The 20,140-nt window shown below is 42.4% G+C and overlaps 1 protein-coding gene across 2 annotated transcripts in view; it reads right to left on the reverse strand.

Moving 5' to 3' along the window:
• Window positions 1–20,140, reverse strand: part of LOC127569568 (fibroblast growth factor receptor-like 1) — a 135,429-nt gene that overhangs the window by 107,781 nt on the left and 7,508 nt on the right. For both annotated transcript variants that reach the window (XM_052014329.1, XM_052014328.1), the window contains exon 2: window positions 17,469–17,571. In XM_052014329.1, coding sequence (XP_051870289.1) covers window positions 17,469–17,553 — 85 coding nt within the window. In that variant the 5' untranslated portion in view covers window positions 17,554–17,571. The remainder of the gene's footprint in view (window positions 1–17,468; window positions 17,572–20,140) is intronic.

The following is a 20,140-nucleotide window of genomic DNA, read 5'->3' on the forward strand; positions in this document are numbered from 1 at the left end:
AGGAAAAACAAAGGCTGGCTGAGCATGTGAACAAAGCTCGAGGGAAAAGGGAAAGGGAATCAGACTGATGGGATAGTTCTGCTGGGAGCCAACATGGACCAGTGGGCTGAATGGTCTCCTGTGCTGTAATGAGGAAGATTTTGGATAGGATGTTAAATTACAAAAAAGTCTCAAATTTGAACCTAACTCAGACATTTACTTCTGGTGTTAACAGAGGCAGACATGGACATTGGTGAATAACTCTCTCCCAGGAGATGGGTCGCTCCGTTAAAAGTATCACTGAGGCTCGTTCCTCGTATTTTATCTCCTTCCACATTTAACCTGGCAGGTAAAGGCAATTATAGACTGCTGCAGTTTCCTACATCCAAAAGGCATCCAATTTAAGTAGGGTAATTGGGCCACTGTAAAATTGCCTGTAATGTGTGGATGAATGGTAGAATCTAGGGGGAGTTGATGAAAATGTGGGGAGAATAAATTGGGATTAGTGTAAGGGGTCCTGTTTCGTGCCATATGACTATAACTCTAGTAATGCTCGCTGACTGTGTATTAAGAGCTTGAAGGGATTTTATTCTTGTAATATCTTCCTCTTTTGCTGCACCCATTCATGCTGTGTCACATTGCCACAGGTGCAAACGGTGAACTGCACCTTGCTTAAGGGACCAATCATCGTGGCTTGAGCCAGAGAGTGAGTTTCGGCAGATACAACACTGGGGCCACATCCCAGTCAAACCTTGTCCTCTCCTGTCCATTTCACCAGTAACACATGGGAACCCCACCCTGGTACTATCCCACCTTCATCTCACAATGACCTGAAAGGTTTTATGTGATACTTGTGCTGCATAATAAACTGTGGAGACTAGGAGAAGCCCAGGTTTGACTTAGGTTGTGGTAAACTGGCTTAGGTTCACTAATCAGAGGGTAGCACAGGCTGATATTAGTAACATAGAACAAAACTCTTCAGTGGAATGCTATCAAGCAAAATTGGACCCTGAGCCACATAAGATATTTGGACTCCAAGTTTGGTCAAGGCGGTAAATTTTAAGGAGCATGTTAACAGAAAAGGAACCAATGAGGTTTAGCTCTTTGGCAGCTGAAGGCAAGTCAGTCAGTTGTGGACAGATTTACTCAGGGATGCTCAAGAAATGAAGATCCGTCAAATAGTGGTTGGCCTGGAATAAACCAGAGATATGGAGCTAAATATGCAAGCGAGGATGAGGGTGTAAAACTGAGGTGTCACTTAACATGGAGGTCAGCAAGTACAGGGTTGATGAGTGAAGGGATTTGGTCCACATTAGGATACAGCCAACAGAGCTGCAGAGAGTCTCCAGTATACAGAAGGTGGATTGAAGAAGCAGTGTTATGAAATGTTTTTCCAGTGGTAACAAAGCAGATGAGGAGCCAAGATAGGGTAATTAAGATTACACAGTGAAAAGGGATGATCTTAGCAATGACAGGGTAGGTGGGTTGAAGCTCACCTTGGAGTCAACTATGGCATGCCAAGGCTGTGAACATTCTGACTGAATGTTGAACGGTTGCCATGGTGAAGGAGTCAGCCAGGGCAAGAAGTTCGTGATGGGGCAAGTTAACCATTATTGGCCTTGAAATTCAACCAGACACTGCTGTTTTTTTTTCAGTGCTTGTGTTACAGAACTGGACTTTGCCTGGGAGGAAATAGATGGTGACGAGGAGGCGTACAGGAATGAGATGGATCGGCTGGTTGAGTGGTGTTGCAACAGCAACCTTGCACTCAACGTCAACAAGACGAAGGAATTGATTGTGGACTTCAGGAAGGGGAAGTAGGGAGAACATACACCAGTCCTCATTGAGGGGTCAGCGATGGTAAGGGTGAGCAGCTTCAAGTTCCTGGTTCCAAGTTCAACGTCTCAGAGGATCTATCTTGGGCCCAACACATTGATACAATCACAAAAAAGGCACATCAGCGACTCTACTTCATTAGGAGTTTGAGGAGTTTTGGTATGTCACCAAAGACTTTTGCAAACTTCTACAGATATATAGAGGAGAGCCTTCTGACTGGTTGCATCACCACCTGGTATGGAGGCTCCAATGCACAGGATCGAAAGAGGCTACAGAGGGTTGTAGACTCAGCCAGTTCCATCACGGGCACAACCCTCCCCACCATCGAGGACATCTTCAAAGGCGGTGCCTCAAGAAGGCAGCATCCATTGTTAAGGACCTCACCGTCCGGGACATGCCCTCTTTGCATTACTACCATCAGGGAGGAGGGAAGGAGCCTGAAGATCCACACTCAGTGTTTTAGGAACAGCTTCTTTCCCTCCGCAATCAAATTTCTGAATGGTCAGTGAACCCATGAACACTACCTTGTTATTCCTCTTTTGCACTATTTGTTTATTTTTGTAACATATCGTAATTTTTTATGTCTTGCACTGTACTGCTGCTGCAAAACAACAAATTTCATGACATGTCAGAAATAATAAAGTGATTCTGATTGCAAAATAGTGGGCTTATCTCTGTGCTGTGTGATTCAATGACTCTATGGCTCCAAGTGCAACGTCAACCATTTCTGGGTCACTTCATAATACTCTGCTAATTCAACTTGGCACTGCCTATGATTGGATGTTCCTGGGACTACAGAATTTAATCTTGGCCTGTGATTCCATTAAGGTGGGTCTAAATGTTTTAAACTTTTAACCTGTGGCCTTCAGCCCAAGTCTGTCCACCCACCTAGTAACCTCACCCTTAAATGAAAGTTAAAAAAAAACCCTGCATTTACTGGAAATCTGAAACAAAATTACTGGAAACACTTAGCAGGTTCTGGCAGCATCTGTGGAAAGAGAAAAAGAGTTAATGTTTTGGGTTGAAAACCCTTTGACAGGACTAGGAAAGAGAAAAAAGTTGGTTTTAAGTTGCAGAGAAGGTGGAGGAGGAACAGACAGGAGATCTCTGTACCGCCTTGATTCTAGATTGCTCCTGGAGCAGACTCCTCAATCACCCTTAGTACAGTGGTAGATGCAGGGGACAAAGCTTAAATTGTAAATAATGGACTTACTCCTCTGAGTTCCAGGTCAGGACAGCTCTATTCAAGGGTTTTAGTCACAGGAGTGTCCAATGAGGAGAAGTTCAGACCAGAAATGGAAAGACTTTGAAACCAGGGGCAATAGTGACCATAACATGTTTCAACTTGGCCTATCTGGAAAACCACAGTTTGTTATAACTTTAAGCGAATAAATGAAGAGCATATAAAGATGAACAAGGGGAATACCCGTGACAACGTCAATTTGTGGTCAAATGGAACACCATTAAAATACATTGTTTAGCATGCTGAAGGATCATACATCAATGGTCAGGAAGTGCAGAGTGAACAAGCATGACCCCAAGCTGACAACGAGGGATAAATGAGTTAAGAGAACAAAAAGGCTGTGGGAGTAACAAGGTAAAATAGGTAGGCAAGAGACAGCTGGAATGAAATTCTTGTGGTATAATGAGACAGTTACTGAAGCATAATTAAAGAAAATGGGCTTTAACAAAAATAAATAATATATTTATTTTCTGGAAGCATTTATACAGAAGACACTACTGTCAATGCCACCCATAGGTGGTTCAAATGACTTTGATATCATTGATACTCCAGACAGGTTTCAAGGAATAAGCACCATGAAATCCTTGGGTATGGTTGCTAAATAGATGAGTGTAAAAACCAAGACTGAAAATTAAACTTGCTGGCAGCAACTGCTGACAGTCATAATGAAGAAGATAAGATATCTTTATTAGTCACATGTACATTGAAACACACAGTGAAATGCATCTTTTTGCATAATGTTCTGGGGGCAGCCCGCAAGTGTCACCACGCTTCCGGCGCCAACATAGCATGCCCACAGCTTCCTAACCCGTACATCTTTGGAATGTGGGAGGAAACCAGAGCACCCGGAGGAAACCCACGCAGACATGGGGAGAACGTATAAACTCCTTAAAGACAGTGGCCCGATTTGAACCCGGGTCACTGGCGCTGTAAAGCTTTTCGCTAACCGCTACGCTACTGTGCCTGCCCAATGATTATAGTGATTATGTTGGATTGGAAACAAGAAAGGCAATAAAACCAACCCTGCTAATTAGATATATAACTGTATATAATCAGTCTCACATCAGTAACTAACAAAACAGAGCTGATCATTAGGAATGACTCGGCACCATATCCCGAAGGAAATAGCCTATAAATGTCATTCAATAGATATGGTAGGTTAGACTCTCCCTTAAACCCATTAATTTTTTTAAAAAGGTAGTTGGATTCCAAAATGAAATCAGTAAAATGTTGAATTTATGTATACATTTTGAAATAATTCCACATAAAGGGCTACATGCAAGCAAAGATAGTGAGCATTCTGTATTAAATGGATGAGGAATTGGTGAAAGAGAAGAGGCAGTGGTTACTATTTAGGGAAGGGTTATTAGATGGGGATGCATACTGAAAAGAGCCCCCCTGGTACTATGCTGGGTTTTATCTGCACGAATGATTTGGACTGAGAAATGTAAGATACATTGTTAGATGATGACCATAAACCACATATGACAATATGATTTGAATCTGACTTGAGTCCTGAAAGGATAATGCAAGTTGCACAACAGAGGTGAAATTCAGTGTAGACAAAGATGGGAATATGTTAAAGGAATAGAAGGAAGCTTTAAAATGGCCTAGGAGTAATAATGACAACATTGACAACGACCAGTCCTGCAAGTACTGTTGAACAAGCTAAAGGGATCTAGTGAGGCAGGACCTTAAACATTGTATTCGGTTATCATCACTGAGACACAAAAGAAGCATAGTAGGGTGAGAAAAACACAAAGCCTATATCTATAATCTCCGAGGATGGAGTTATGAGGAAAACGTGGGACTGGAAAATCTTCTGATTTTGCTCTGGCTCCACTGTAGCCAAGGAAGATGGTTGTGATTGTTGGAGGTCAGTTATCTCAGGAGTTCCTCAGGTCAGTCTCCTAGGCCCAACCATCTTCAGCTGATTTATCAATGGCCCTTCATAAGGTCAGGAAACTGGATGTTTGCTGATGATTGCATAATTCTACTCACAACTCCTCAGCAGATGAAGTAGCCCATGCTTGCATGCAGCAAGACTTAGACAACAGAGACACAAGAAACTGCAGATGGTGGAATCTGGAGCAAAAAACGAGCTGCTGGAGGAAGTCAGCGGGACAGGAAGCATCTGTGGAGGGAAATGGAGAGTCGACTTTTTGGGTCAGGACCCTTTACCTGGATCGAAAAAGTAGAGGGAAGACAGTGAGTATAAAGAGGTGAGGGACAGGGCAGGGCAAGAGCTAGCAAGCAATATGTGGATCCCAAACAACATTCAGGCATGGGATGATAAGTGGCAAATAACAATTTAGCAGCACAAAAGTGCTATCTACACTTGACAAAAGAGGATCAGACATTAGAATAGTTCACTTCCTGACACTCCAAAGCTTTCCCAATGTCTGGAGTGTGATGGAATACCCTTCACTTGCCTGGATGAGTGTAGCTCAATGACTCAAGAATCTCAACACCAGCCAGGACAGAGTAGCCCACTTGATTGGTACTTTACCTGTCACCTTAAACTTCATTCCCTGCAGCATCAGCTCACAATGGTCACAGTGTGTACAATCCACAAAATACATTGCAGTTATTCACCTAGGCTACTGTGAAAGCACCATCTAAATCCACAGCCTCTACCATCAAGACTTGGACAACATTCAGGCATAGGTTGCTAAGTGGCAGGCACCAAACAAGAAACTTGACAATATACAGAAGTAAGCAGCTTGCTTACTTCAGCACCCTATCAACCACATAAGGATTTATTCCCTCCACCAATGGCACACACTGGCTGCAATGTACATCATCTACAAAATGTGCTGCAGTTACTCATTGTGCATCTCCTAAATCGGTGACCTCCACCAACTAGAAGACTATGGGCAGCAGACACCAGTGAGTAACCACAAGTACTGTAGCAATTGGAAAGATGTAGCTGCAGATTCCCTTCCAAGTCATGTTCTCTAACAATGGAAGTTGATCATTGTTCTTTCATCCTTGTTGGGTGTAAGTCCTGGAACTCCCTACTCAACAGCACTATGGAAGTACCTTCACCACAAGTACTGTAGCAATTGGAAAAGACAACTCATCAAAATCTTCTCGAAGTCAAGCAGGGATAGACAATAAATGTTGGCCTTGTCAATTTTGTCCATATTCCACCCCCCAAAAATGAATAAAAATACTGCCTTAACTTCAACGTAACTTCTTGTCATAAATGAGCAAAGCTGTGCACAATTTGGCTACCGTGCTTACACAATAACAATGAATGTATAAAGATGGACCATCGGGTCCTTCAGGTCTTGTCTGCCATCCATCTGATCTGATCTTGGCCTCATTTCCACTTTCCCACCTGCTCTCCATAACTCTCTATTTCTCTATAGTTCAAAAATCTATCTCAGCTTTCAATACACAGCAAAACTCTGATTATCTGGCATCCAATTATTCAGCATCAGGTTCACTCGTTGGACTGGACTGTGAGTGGGGTCCAGAGAACAAGCAGGCTATGTGGCCACAGCTGGGGTCAGCACGGTGTCCAGGTGTGTGGCTGGAGCCAGAGGTCTGGAAAACCAGGGGGAGAGGAATATGCGTAGGTTTGCAGCTGAAATCGGGGTCCGGGGTTCTTGTATATTTCTGGGCCCCTTTAAACTCACCACGTTGACTGGAAAATTTATTACACTGCTGTGTAACATGTAAAAACGTGAAATAAAACTGTGTGTTGGGTATTAGTAGGAGTCACATCCAATTGCCTGGAAAATCCGCCAGTCCAGCACCACCAAAGTCCCAAGGGTGCTGGATTAATCAATGACTCAAACCAGTCTGCTCACTGAAAATGACAAGGCTGCAGATGCTGGAATCTGCAGAAAAGAACAAACTGCTGGAGGAACTCAGCAGGTCAGACAGCATCTGCGGAGGGAAATGGATGTTTTGCATCATGACCCTGAATCAGGACTCAACTTGATGTCGGGTCTCAACCCGAAATGTTGACCATTGTACCCTCCACAGATGCTGCCTGACCCACCAAGATCCCCTAACAGTTTTGTTTTTTTTCACTGAAAATGATAATTGGCTGTGAAACATCCCAGGGATGTGAAAGGTGCTTAGCCAACAGATAAGATAAGATAAGATAAGATAAAGTAAGATAAGATAAGATAAGATAAGATCCGATCAGATCTTTATTAGTCACATGTACATCGAAACACAGTGAAATACATCTTTTGCGTAGTGATTTTTTTGGGGGGCAGCCCGCAAGTGTCGCCACGCTTCCGGCGCCAACATAGCAGGCCCATAACTTCCTAACCCGTACGTCTTTGGAATGTGGGAGGAAACTGGAGCACCCGGAGGATATTTACCCAACGTAATAATTGAGGAAACCAAGTTGAAAACAATAAAAGAGGTTCAGTTTCAAGCAAGGGTAACCAGGGGAAGTGAGAGCTTGTTGAGGAAGTCACAAGCCAACTTTTGAAAAAAAATCCAGGAGGTAGGTACAGAGAACATAGAACAATACAGCACAGGAACAGGCCCTTCAGCCCACAATGTTGTACTGAACTAAATAAACTAATGATGCCTAATTACACTAATCCCTTCCACTTGCACGTGGTCCAAATCCCTCCATTCTCTGCATATTCATTCTATTTACGGTAAAAAAAGGTTGAATAGTGTCAAAATGTCCATTGGAGCAAATTGGAGGTTAGAGAGATGGGGGGGCATTGGGGGCTGGGCAACAGGTGGAGAAAAAGGTAGAGGAAGGCAAAGGTGAAGAAAGACAGAATTGTTTGTAATTAGGTGACATTTGTGGGGAGGAGAGGAAAGGGAGGGAAGCACAACTTAAGAGGTGTTCCCCACGAAGCCACTCTCACTTTTAGTTTCTCCTATGATCTTCCAAGGGCAGGTTGCTAACAGCAGCAATAACATCAAAGTGTTTACCATGGGAAATCCGCTGCAGTTTGCAAAGCTTCCCACTCTGAAGGTAAAATGGCAGCCAGGATATTAAGAGCTAATTGTCCTAGTGAGTACTTGGCTCAGCTCCTGCTTTCCATCAGTCTACTTCAGGATTTCCAGATCAACAGTCCTTCCGCCATTTTACAAGAAGTCCTAAACCAGACAGTGGAAGTCTCTCTGACCTTTGGAGCTTCACCTTTCCACAACGGCCAACAAGAGTGCATGTACGGGAAGGACATGGACTCACATTGGTTACTGGCCTTCCAGATTTACTTGTGAACTTGGCCTAAGTCCTCATTACTTCCATCAGCTGTGGACATGGCTACAGACTAGGGCTGCTCAATAAAGCTGGCCAGGAACTGTGCATTGGTAGTTCTATTTAGTCAGGCATACTGTAAATACATGGCACTACTTTTCTGTCCCTTCTGTTTATTTCATCAAATTTGCGGAACTGGTGTCCTAGGCCCAGTCAGTAAAACAGCTGCCTCAGAGACCCGGGTTCAATCCTGAGCTGAGGTACTGTCTGTATGGAGTTTGCATGTCCTCCTTGTGACTGTGTGGGTTTCCCCAGGGTGCTCCGATTTCCTCCAAGGTCTCAAAGAAATGAGAGTTGGTAGTTTAATTGGCCACTGTAGATTGCCTCTAGTGTGAAGGTGAGTGTAGTGGTAGTGATAGATTCTTGGGAAGTTATTGGGAAGTAGGGGTGAATAAAATGGGTTTCATGTAAATGGATGCTTGATGATCAGCATGGAAGTGGAGGGCCTGCTTCCATGCTGTATTACTCTTTAGACTCTATAACACTGAAGTTCACCCTCAGACAGAACACAGTCTGGGTAATGATAAATGTCAGTCTTATCTTGATGTTTCAGCGATGATTTTTTTTAAAGATGTTGCTCACAGAGATCAGAGGGAATCAGCCCACTTTGTTACAATACTCACCTGCCAGCAACATAAATGGGCATCCTCATGCCAACTCTCCCTGACTCACTTTTGTAGCTCTTGTTTTCAGGACTGAATAGCAATAGAATAAATTAAACCAATACCATTTGGCTGGAATCTGACAATGACATTACAGGTATCATTTTAGCAGACTCACTGTAAACTTGTCAATGTTTTGTGTGTGTGGTCACCTAGGGGACCTTGTTTATAGTGTGCACTAAATGCACCGTGACCGTATGAGTGACATGCGTACTGTGACAACTCTGTGCATTATGTACTGTGACAATGGGGCGCACTCTGTGCACCACATGCATTGTGATCACTGCCAGCACTGTGAACACCTGTTGCCTCTGCTCACAAAGGAGCTGACTTTGTCAATTAATATGGGGTCACCCATGGTATGTCAGAAGCACCAGGGCCTCAATTTTGGGAGCCAACAGTCAAATTAATTGTAACAGAACAGCAACAGGGGAGATTTCCAGCTTTTATTGTAGATACAAACAAAGTACCTTAGACTCAGTCGAACAACACATCAAATATTTATACAGTTTTACCCATTCCCCAGCAAAAGGACGAGGCAAACTTTAGTGGTCATTGCAATTTATGGCAAGGGTGCAAAATAGGCAACAATGGACAGGCTGCCCGCAGTACATCCAGCCTGGCTTTACTTTTCCTTGAACTTAGCGGAAAGCAACAATCAGATTGGTTGGATAATGGGGTGTCTAAGTGACATTCCTGATGAAAGTTACACTTAACACCAATTAGTGTCAGCACCCATGACTCCCAAGTAACCTCATCGTCCTGTGCCAGTGCTGCAGTGAAAGACAGGAACAGTTCCTGGGAAGTATCAGATGATAATAAAGATGGTGAGAAAATTCCTTTTTCTTCCTGAGACCCTTCACAAATGTAAACCTCTGTCTTTGTGAGAGAGGACATTTGAAGCTAAATCCTCTTTCACAAAGACAGGAGGCTAAATTCTAAAAGCAAGTTACTGCAGGTGCTGGAAATATGAAGTAAACAGCAAAGGTGAAAATACTCAGTAGGACGGGCAGTGTCTGGGGGGAGGGAAGCAGAGACGGTTCTTCAGGTCGATGACCTTGCCTCAGAATGTGGTCCAGGTTGTGACAGGGTAGCTGTGTTCCAATGGCATAACTCACTCCAATAACGTGTGTGAATGCCATATTGGAACCAATCTGGCACCCATTGAGCCATCAATAAATGGTGCTACAGATCTGAACTTGCTTCATGGTCTTTTCAAACACTGTTTTTTACTGCCCGTTTGCTTCCCCCTAATTATCATATTGAATCACTGGCATTAATTGATTCACAGCAAGGTAGTGTTTGTTTAACATCAGTAGAGTACAAACTGCCAATTAATTCTGGAATCTGCACTGTTGCCTAATTGTGTTTCCAGAAGAGCTGCTACTTTTAAGAATTGGCCTACAGGACACCAAAGCTCAATCAAGTTACTTTTCTTTTAAGACTATGCCCCTTGAATCTTTGACAGTCTGCTTCACCATTTGCCAAGGTCTGGTCCAAGAAAAGCAGGACCAATTTACCCAAATCCTGTTTCCTATTGCCTAACAGCCAGTGTGAAATTTCTCCATCAGTTACTTTATTTTAAAACGATCTGATTAATGTCATTGTTAAAATATCGTGCCATGAGATTGTGTACATTAAGGTGCATCCTGAGTCATTATTCTGACACAGTAGGAGGGCACAGCTTCATGTAAAAGCATGTTTCCCAACCAGCAATGGCATCAAAGCACTAATTCTGCATGGACCCTCAATAAGTTGTCACTCTTGTCACTGTTTGATGCATTTTCCCCTACATGGCTAAAACAGTGTCGGTTTCCCTTGGCTGCTCAACAAATTCAGGAGTCTTTGATGTGGAGAGTGATGAGCGCTACAGGAGTTTCACTCCTCTATGCTCTGCTCTTCACAACAACCATTTAAAGACAAACGCACACATTCATTTAAGAGAACATTATTTGTGCAAATCAAATTCAGGTCATTTTCGCTTCACATATCCCTTACCCAAAGTTACACTTTGCTGACTTTTTGCTGTTGCTGTTCTCAACACAGGTCCTATCCCCTTGTTCCTGCCTGACTGTCTGATGATTGCACTCCCACTGGCGTCCCCAGTAATTAGGCCAGGCGGTCAATCTTCATATGTTTGTCAGGCGATGAATGACACTGGGCTAGTTAACTGCGGAGGGGACCCAACTTGGAGCCATTGCACTTCTGACTGCCATTCACACTCTTGCTCACTTTACAACAGGAATAGCAGTGAACAGCAGTGACAACCTGACAGATGTTCCCTAAATCAGAAGGCTAAATGTACCATGTGAGAACTTGCTGAAACCTTCTGGACAGTTTGACATGGGGGGGGAGGGGATGAGGAGCTGCAGGAAGGAGTGAGTAATTTACTCATTATCTCAGGTTACCTTGGCTAACATTGGATCGCAAAAGATTAGCCATTACAATGAAATCAAAATATTTACCTTATTCTGCTCTAAGGAAATTTGCCTGGCTTATTTATTTACTTATCTATCTAAATTTTGGCTTTTGATTAGTTGCCATTGGTTCCTCAAATTCACTCCATCCTACCTTGCTATCACCCAATCCCTCCCATCCACCTTTCCTCTCTACACTTTTAACTGTTTTCTTGAAGCACACTTCTGTAGCAAAGAACCTGGCCCTATTTACTTATTCTCCCAACATGGCTTGGTGTTCAACTCCATTTTGTGGAAGTGCTTTGGAAGATATTTTCACTCCACAAATTAGAGGAGCAGGTAGAATCAGGACCATGAGAGCAAGAAGAAGAGGCCCCTTGGAACATTGTGCCCAAGGTTGTAATCCCACTCACCCTGAGCTTTACCTCATGCTCCTGCATTTCTTTCAAGGATGGATCTAGACCCCTTTTTTAATGTTATTTTTGCATCTGCTCACACTACTTCTTCATAAAGTACAGTTGACAACATACATATGAATTAGGAGGAAGAGTAGATTGTAACTCCAGATCTGCATTCTGTTTTATCCATGGTAACCTTTCACCTCCTTGCTTATCAACATCTCACCCCGCAAGCTTTGAAAAATGCTGCAAAGAGAGATCTCAACTCGGGCAATTTATTTTCAAATAACGCATTCAGTTCAAGATATCGGTCAATGGATGGCAAAGCTTAAAATGTGCCTAACTACTATATCTGTTTTATCCTGCTTTGTTTCATCAGAATGTGTTTATCCTTCATACCTTCTAATGGAAATCTTCCTCAAATTGCAGTGAATTGGTTAGAATCAGAGAGAGCAAGTGTGAGATGCAATGGAGAGGATTTTTTTTTGGGTGGGGGGTATATAATTTAAGAGAACGTTGTTTGTGGAAATCAAATTCAGGTCACTTTCTCTTCACATATCCCTTACCCAAAGTTACACTAATGGATAGATAATCAGTAACATGTCAGGCAGGGAGAACTTTGTGGGTTCAAGCCTTCATTTTCCAACATTGCTAATTTCAGCCTGTCATTCTTCCATATAGTAAGATGGAACAAAGATCAGAGACAGCGCTCTTTATTGACCCCACTGGAGACACAAAAGACTGCCGATGCTGGAATCTGGAGCAACAAACAATCTGCTAGAGGAACTCAGTGAGTTGAGCAGCATCTGTGGGAAGAAAGGGATTGTTGACGTTTTGGATCAAAACCCTACATCCTGATGCAGGGTTCTGACCCGAAACATCGACAATTCCTATCAACCCCATTCACTGGCTTAAGTATCCACTCCTTCCATAAATGACCAAATGGATTATCTACAAAGTGTACTGTCTCCACACTGTGGGTAGTAATACAGGGTGTACTAGCTACAGAAATTCACTGGGACTTCTTCAGCTGAACTTTCCAAACCCGTGACCTCTATCATGAAAGACAAGGGCAGCAGATGCATGGGATTATCATCACCTCCAAGTCCCCAGCCAGGTCACACTCCAAATATATTACTGTTCCTTCATCGTTGCTGGGTCAGAATACTGGAACACCCTCGCTCACAGTGGGGGGGCTTCTTCAACACACGGTGCGCAGTGATTTAAGAACAGAAGCTCTCCTTCCACCTCCTTTTCAAAGGCAACAAATGACAGTGATCCCTAAATCAGTGGAATATTGTAAATGAAAGCAGAGCTAGTCAGCACCAGACTAGCAGGAAATGTTATCCTAAATGGATATACTGGCAACGTTGACAGAAATTTAGAAGCACTCCACCCATTAGCTTTATTAGTTGAAAGTAGTTGGCAGCACAATAAACAACACGTGTACCGAGCAGTGATTCACATGGAAAAAAACTAGAAGTTAAAATCTTGCAGAACATGTCATCATGGTGTTAACATTGCTTTAAGAGAGTTGACTTTCAAATTATTGCATAAGGAGCCTTGGCTATTTTAAAAACAACATGAGACACACAGGGAAGAGCAGATCAGAGCGTGTATTAGTCAGCTGTCTGATTTAAGAAGTTATTTCTTCTTCTCAGCTGAAGGATTTGTACTTCTGATAGTAAATGTCGCTAGGACTTGACCTTGCCACTGCAGCAGTTAATTTTCTCATCTCTAGAAGGCAAGGCATATTCTCTTTATGTTGTGAAGGTGTAGGATTACCGATGAAGGTCCTTAGTGACAACTCACAGTGCCTTCTTTTACACACCGAGAAGAATCAACTTATCGGCACATAATCTGCACCGATACTCCAGCACTGAATCAAGGGAAAGCTGCACTGTTGTGGGCGCTGTCCTTTAGATCAGGGCTAAATTGAAGCTTTGTACATACTCCCAGGTTAGTGGGAGATCCCTTGGCACTCATTTGATGAACAGCACTGGTACTTGCCCAGATTTTCTGACTGTCATTCATTCTTCAAACAACACCGAAAACATATTACTTGGTCATTATCACACAGCTGCTTGTGGGAACTTGCTCTGCATGTCTTTAACATTACTTCAAAATGTGCATCATTGCATGTAAAATTCTATGGAGTAATCAGGTGTCGAGAAAGGAGCTTTAGATATATCATCTTTTCTTTGGTTAAAGTTGTCTGAAGTATAATATTGGTTGTGAAGGTTGATTGTTACTTTAAGGCTTTAACATGACTAACTGTTGTCTGGGTGGCAGCAATTCTTGCTGAAAATTCAACTAGTGAAGTCTGTGAAGTGCCTTAAATAAATTACACACATTGTTTGAGCTCCTCGTGCCTCATGTGTACTTTGCAATGGATCCATTGAGCAGACATACTGGCAAAGAGGATGGCACAGCCATTAAAACTGACAAAATCATTGAAGATAATGAATGACTAAATGACTGTGTTAGCAAAGTAGACCTAAGTTCATGGTAATCATGGCAAGCCTGAGGTGCAGACTAAAGCATGAGGAACAAAGAAAGGGTTGCATCTGCCAGAATGAGGTGCAGATTTAAAAGTCAAGTCTAGTAATTGTTGATTTGATTTACACTACAAAATGGCAGGCCAGTCTCAGACCAGTTATATCAGAAAGTTGGGTTGTTACAATGAGATGTGGGATTCCTTTGGTTTATACGCCAACAACGACAAATGTACTTTTGGATGAAGAATTTTATTCAAATAGAGGGTGAAAGCAAAGATGCTTGGAATAGAGACTAAAACAAAATGAAAAAGAAACAACCTAGTGAGCAGAAACAGGGCCAGGTACTCATGCAATATTGGGACAATTTGACATCCCACCAAACTAAGTAATAGAGAAGTTACAAAATCATTTCCATCCAGTGCCCCCAGAATATGTAGAATTGTAGCTCTGGAACCCATAACCAGGGAATGGGAGAGATGGCTAATATCTAAATAATGAAATTAAAAATCTATAGATGCTGGAAATCTGAAATAGAAACAGAAATGCTGGAAACACTAAGAGGTCAGGCAGCACCTGAGAAGTTAATGAGGCAGTTAACATTTCATGTCCGGGACCTTTCATCAAAACAAGTGATGAAGGGTCTTTGATCTGAAACATTAACTGTTTCTCTTTCCACAAATGTTGTCTGACTTGCTGAGTATTTAGAGCATTTTCTGTTTCTATTAGCAACACTATAATTGCTCTAAAAGGGTAATCACATTACTACAACCTTGGCTATGCTTCTGGATCACTTGTATGTGGACTAATATATGAACATAACCAGTGCAAGTTACTTAACTTTCAAGATTTAACCTGTGAATGGCATGCAGGAGACCTACATCTATGGATATGGCACTAAATACACAAAGGAATTTCATCTATTGTAGAACATTGCGTAAATGCAGTTTACAACCAATGGCAGGAGCAATTTTGGGAGCTCTGTGTCGGGCCCGGGTCATAACTGTGAGTGGCACAAAAAGAGTGTCTGGGGTAAAGCTCTACCACTGTTGAAATGGGAGTCATTCAACTCAATTATGTCAGCTCAGAGTAGCAAGATGTTTCAACTGTAAGAAACATGGGAACATAGCCTGTGTGTGCGGAGTGTAACAAGCCAAAGGAGTGGTAGCCAAACAGTGTCTCAATGGAAGAGGAATGATTACAATACAAAACCACAGCAGGAGGTTTATAACAAGGAGTACATTTTACATAGCATATAAGCTACTAGAAATGATCAACAACTTAGTTTGAAATTACTAGAGTTTAGGATTAATAATCAAGGCATCAATTTGAATATTGGCAGAGCTGCAAACTGCTCCTTCATGGGTAGGGGTATGTGTGACCAAAAGGTGCCATTATTAAGAAGCACATTAAAAATCAGAACATATTCTGTTTGAGAGCCTGAAAACATTAGGGCAAATAGTTTGAGTAGACCTCTACAAGTAGGCAAAAGGCAAAGCTACCATTTAATTTGTGCCAGACAATGTCAACAGATCAAACTCACTGTAAAAAGAGGTTGAAAAAGTTGAGAATGGATTGGGAAAATATATTGTGTGAATACTTCACAATTATGTTTAAGGAAGCTTCCAGAACAACATATAGAGATGTCCAAGGATTCATATTTGGGCATCAAGGGGAATTAAGCTCATTTGCATAAAATCAGATGCCAAAGGAATAATTACTCCATGTGCTGAAAACTTGGGTAGAAGGACAACTAATCAGGCTTTAGCTGTATAGAATATTGGTGAAAGTGACACAGAGTGACTGGGTAACAGCCAAAGGTTAATTCATTTTTTAAAGGCGGTACAGAAGATTGACTGAATTTCACCATGAAACTCTGACACAGCACTTTTCCAAGCTATAGGACAACACCGCCTTTCATAACAGTATACTTCTGTTGAAATGTTAATGAGTAGAATATTCGGAACACACTTGAATCTCATCTAACACAATTTGAAAGTAAAAGTGCAGGAGAGGTCATTAAAATAGGAGAAATATCACAACACAAGCTACAAGAAGAGATTCACCCTGCATGAAAGGCTTTGTTTATGGCAACTTCCTGGCAGCCAGCGGTGGATGTTGGGGAGATGGTGTAGATATACAAGTCTAGGAATTACTTGGAGGAAGTGAGTCTAACTATTATTCAGGAGAAGTCAACTTGTGATGTTTCTAACAAGATTCAAGGTGAGACATTAAGTCCAGAGATGGACAAAACTCCAACAATACTTGGTGAAGCTATGACTTCAATACAAGTAACAACACCAGTGCTGTGAAGGTTACAGAGAGTGCGGAAACCAGTGACTCTCTTAAATTTGTAAAATGACTGGTGACTTTCTTAAATTTGAAAAGGTTGTTAATATGTTGTCACTTATTTAAGACAAGCAGTGTGGTTGATTGGTTGTGAACATTAGTTGCCACTTTAAAGCTGTCACCCCTTTAAGGATTGTGTCAAGGGACTAACTGCTCTTGAGTTCCAATATTGTTTTGTAGAAAGTTCCCTCGAAAGAGCCTTTGAATAACATGTAGTTTAAGCTCCTTATGTCTCATGTACGCCAGTGTATCCTTCAATGAACTTCAGCAGAGGTTCAGAACCCAGTGAACACACATACTTTATAATAGTGGACTCCACTCATCCAAATTTCCCTCCTTTCTTTCCCATTGGGCAGAATAGTCCTCACGAAGGTCATCTGATTATTTTTATCCAATTAGAGGGTGGACGATAGGCTAGGCTTCATCATGGTGTCCGTTTCCTTCTGTCCACTTTTCCACCCTAACTCTTCATGCCTTAACTTGCCCTGTAGAGTCTTGGCCCCTAAATCAGTCCATGAAATCCTGACCCTTGAACTGGCTCGATCTGCTGGCTCCTCAACCTTCAATGTGAGTTTCTGAACTTTAAATGCTTTTTATGAACCTAATATTCTAACAACTTGAGCACAATCTGCCTGTAAAACTCCTGATGCCTTGCCATCTCTTTCACTTGCCCACAATTTACAGGCTTTAACCCAAAACTTTCCAACTCTCATCTATTTTTTGACTTCATCTCCTGTTTGGAATATTAATTTGAAACATCCAGCGTTTGGGTCTTTGCACTGTACGTTGGTTCCTTGATGGTTAACAAAACCATGGCAGCACCAGTACTATTGCAACTTACCTCTCACACTGCTGCACAGACCAAACATCATCATGAAGATAAGGAGATACAGGAAATCCATCCTCAGTTTGCTGCCACTTCGCATCAACCCAATTATTCAAGGCTAGAGGAACAAAGCAAAAGAGAAAAAATTAATCATTCTCGCCTTTCTCTCGTGCAGTTTCCCTGAATACTTCCAGCAGACACTCCGTGGGCTTCAACTGCAATAGTTTGGACATTTAAATTTTCATTTTACAGCCAAACATCATTGACATTAATATGATGTCAGCATAGTGATTCATGGACTTTGTAGCCAAGATAATGACTGAATTCAGACACAGGGCCAGGTCACACTTATTTTGAGAGGATGGTTCCATTCAATTGGTGAAGTTGAACTCAGAGTATCCTTATGAAGCACCATTCCAGAATGGTGGAATTTCAGAATTACAGAACAGGATGGTATTCCCCTATACTTAACACGGCAACATTATAGAACATTACAGCACAGGAACAGCACCTTCAGCCCACAATGTTTGTGCCGACCATGATGCCAAATTAGACAAATCACTGCAGATCACAGAGCTGTATACTATATATTAGAGCAATGTTACTATATATTACACAACAGTATTACCATGTATCATAGAAATAACATTATTGTATATACCGACAGTGATATTGCATAATACAGTGAATAGTGACAGAAGCTCATGAACCCACAGTCTCATGAACCACACCTAGATAGAGGTGAATATTCCAGGGGTCCTCAAAGATGCTGTAATCGTGACCGCCTTCAATTGACAAGTATGACTGTGGTAACTACAATGGGGTTTCTCTGTTGTCTGCCACAGGGAAAGCCATAGCTAGGGTCTTCCTTAACTGCCCTGCCTCAGTGGCCTAATAGTTGCTCCCCAAACTGCAGGGTGGATTCCATCCATCTAGACACATAGTAAACATGATCATCACTGTGTGGCAACTCCAAGAGAACTGTAGGGAACAGCAGCAGCCACTCTTTTTCAGCTTTACTAAAGCCCAAGACTCCATCAGCTGGGAGAGACTCTGGAGCACCCTCCTCAACTGCAGCCTCCACAGATATTCATCTCCATCTTCCATTTGCTTCAATTGCTTCACCAATGGGTCTACAGCAGAGCCAATGCCTATGAAGATTGATATCAAACAAGGCTGTGGCATTACCCCAATATTTTTTAATCAACCTTCCTCATCACAGTGCTGCACCTCAGTTCCAACTAACTTCAAATGGGAGAGGAGCTAATCTTCAGAGCTAATGTGAAACTGTTTAACTGTCTACTCCACCCTCAGTAGTCAAGCTGCAGTATGCAGACAAGGCTTGCCTTTGCGTACACTTGGAGGCTGAGTCCTGAGCCATTGTCGACTTATTCACTGGAGCATATGAGGGTATGGGCCTTACGCTCAACACCCACTAGACAAAAGTCCTCTGCTAACCTGCCCCAGCCGTACAATGACTCCCTCTGACAATGAAGGTTCGTGGAGAGAACTGAAAAACGTGGGCCACTTCTCACATTACAGGAGCCACCTCTCCGTGAAGGCAGGCGTCGATGATGAAACTCATCACTGCCTTCAGTGCACCAGTAGACCCTTCAGTCAATGGAGGAAAAGAACATCAAGGCCTCAGTGCCTGCTATAAAACGTATGGTCTGCCAGGCAGCAGTGATTCCTACCCTACCATATGCTCTGAGACCTGGACCACCTACAACAGGAATCTCAGGGCACAGGAAAGATATCATCAAACTATCTATGTAGGGTCCTCCAAAGTCACTGGGAGGATAGGCAATGCCAGTGTCCTCTCCCAGACCAACATCTCCAGTATTGAGGCTCCACTTACACAGTCTGCTCTGCCAAGTGGGTCATATTATTTGAAAAACTGACATCGACTTCATTCTGAGCTCTGTCACAGGAAGAGGTTAGCAGGTGCACAGAGAGAAAAGAAAAATTCAAAGATGTGCACAAAGAAATGCAACATCCCCACTGATTCCAGGGAACCACTGCCTATAACTGCTGAAAGTGGAGAAGGAGTATTCGATATTGAGATACTTGAGTCTATCTATCAGAAACTCAGTGTTTATAGTGGAAAGAGCGCACCATCTCACAAACTACCCGTCCAGTCTGTCCCATCAGTCTGTGGTTCCCACTTTGGCCTCATCAGTCACTTCAGAGCCCATAAAGCAGGAATGGAAGCAAGTCATCCTCAAACATGAGGGATTGCCAAGGAAGGCTCTGACTACTAGAGTTGCATTGTAGTATGTAATGCACAACACAGACTTATTGCACATAATGTACACAATAACATTGCAGTATACAATATAGAGCATGTTACTGCATAGAATACAGAGGAACGTTCTTGTACACCCATACAAAACACTGTTCTCTGTGCTAAGAATTTAAGTGCATAATTAACAGGAGCCGAAGTATGGCTTATAAGCTTGCTGTGCCATGGATAATGGTTGTGAGGGAGGAGTAAAGGAGATGTCTAGAGAAGGGAACTTGAGGTGGAACTGATTGCTTACGTCTCCTCAATATTCAGGTGGACAAAATTTTTGCTCTTCCAGTATTGGATGTTTAAGCAGTCTGACAACTTGGAGACGGTGAAGACATCGCAATGAGGTGGAGCTGGGTGTTGTATACATGGAAGCTGATGCTGTGATTTGAGATGA

Source organism: Pristis pectinata, chromosome 4 (genome assembly GCF_009764475.1).
Source record: "Pristis pectinata isolate sPriPec2 chromosome 4, sPriPec2.1.pri, whole genome shotgun sequence".
Lineage (NCBI taxonomy): Eukaryota > Metazoa > Chordata > Chondrichthyes > Rhinopristiformes > Pristidae > Pristis > Pristis pectinata.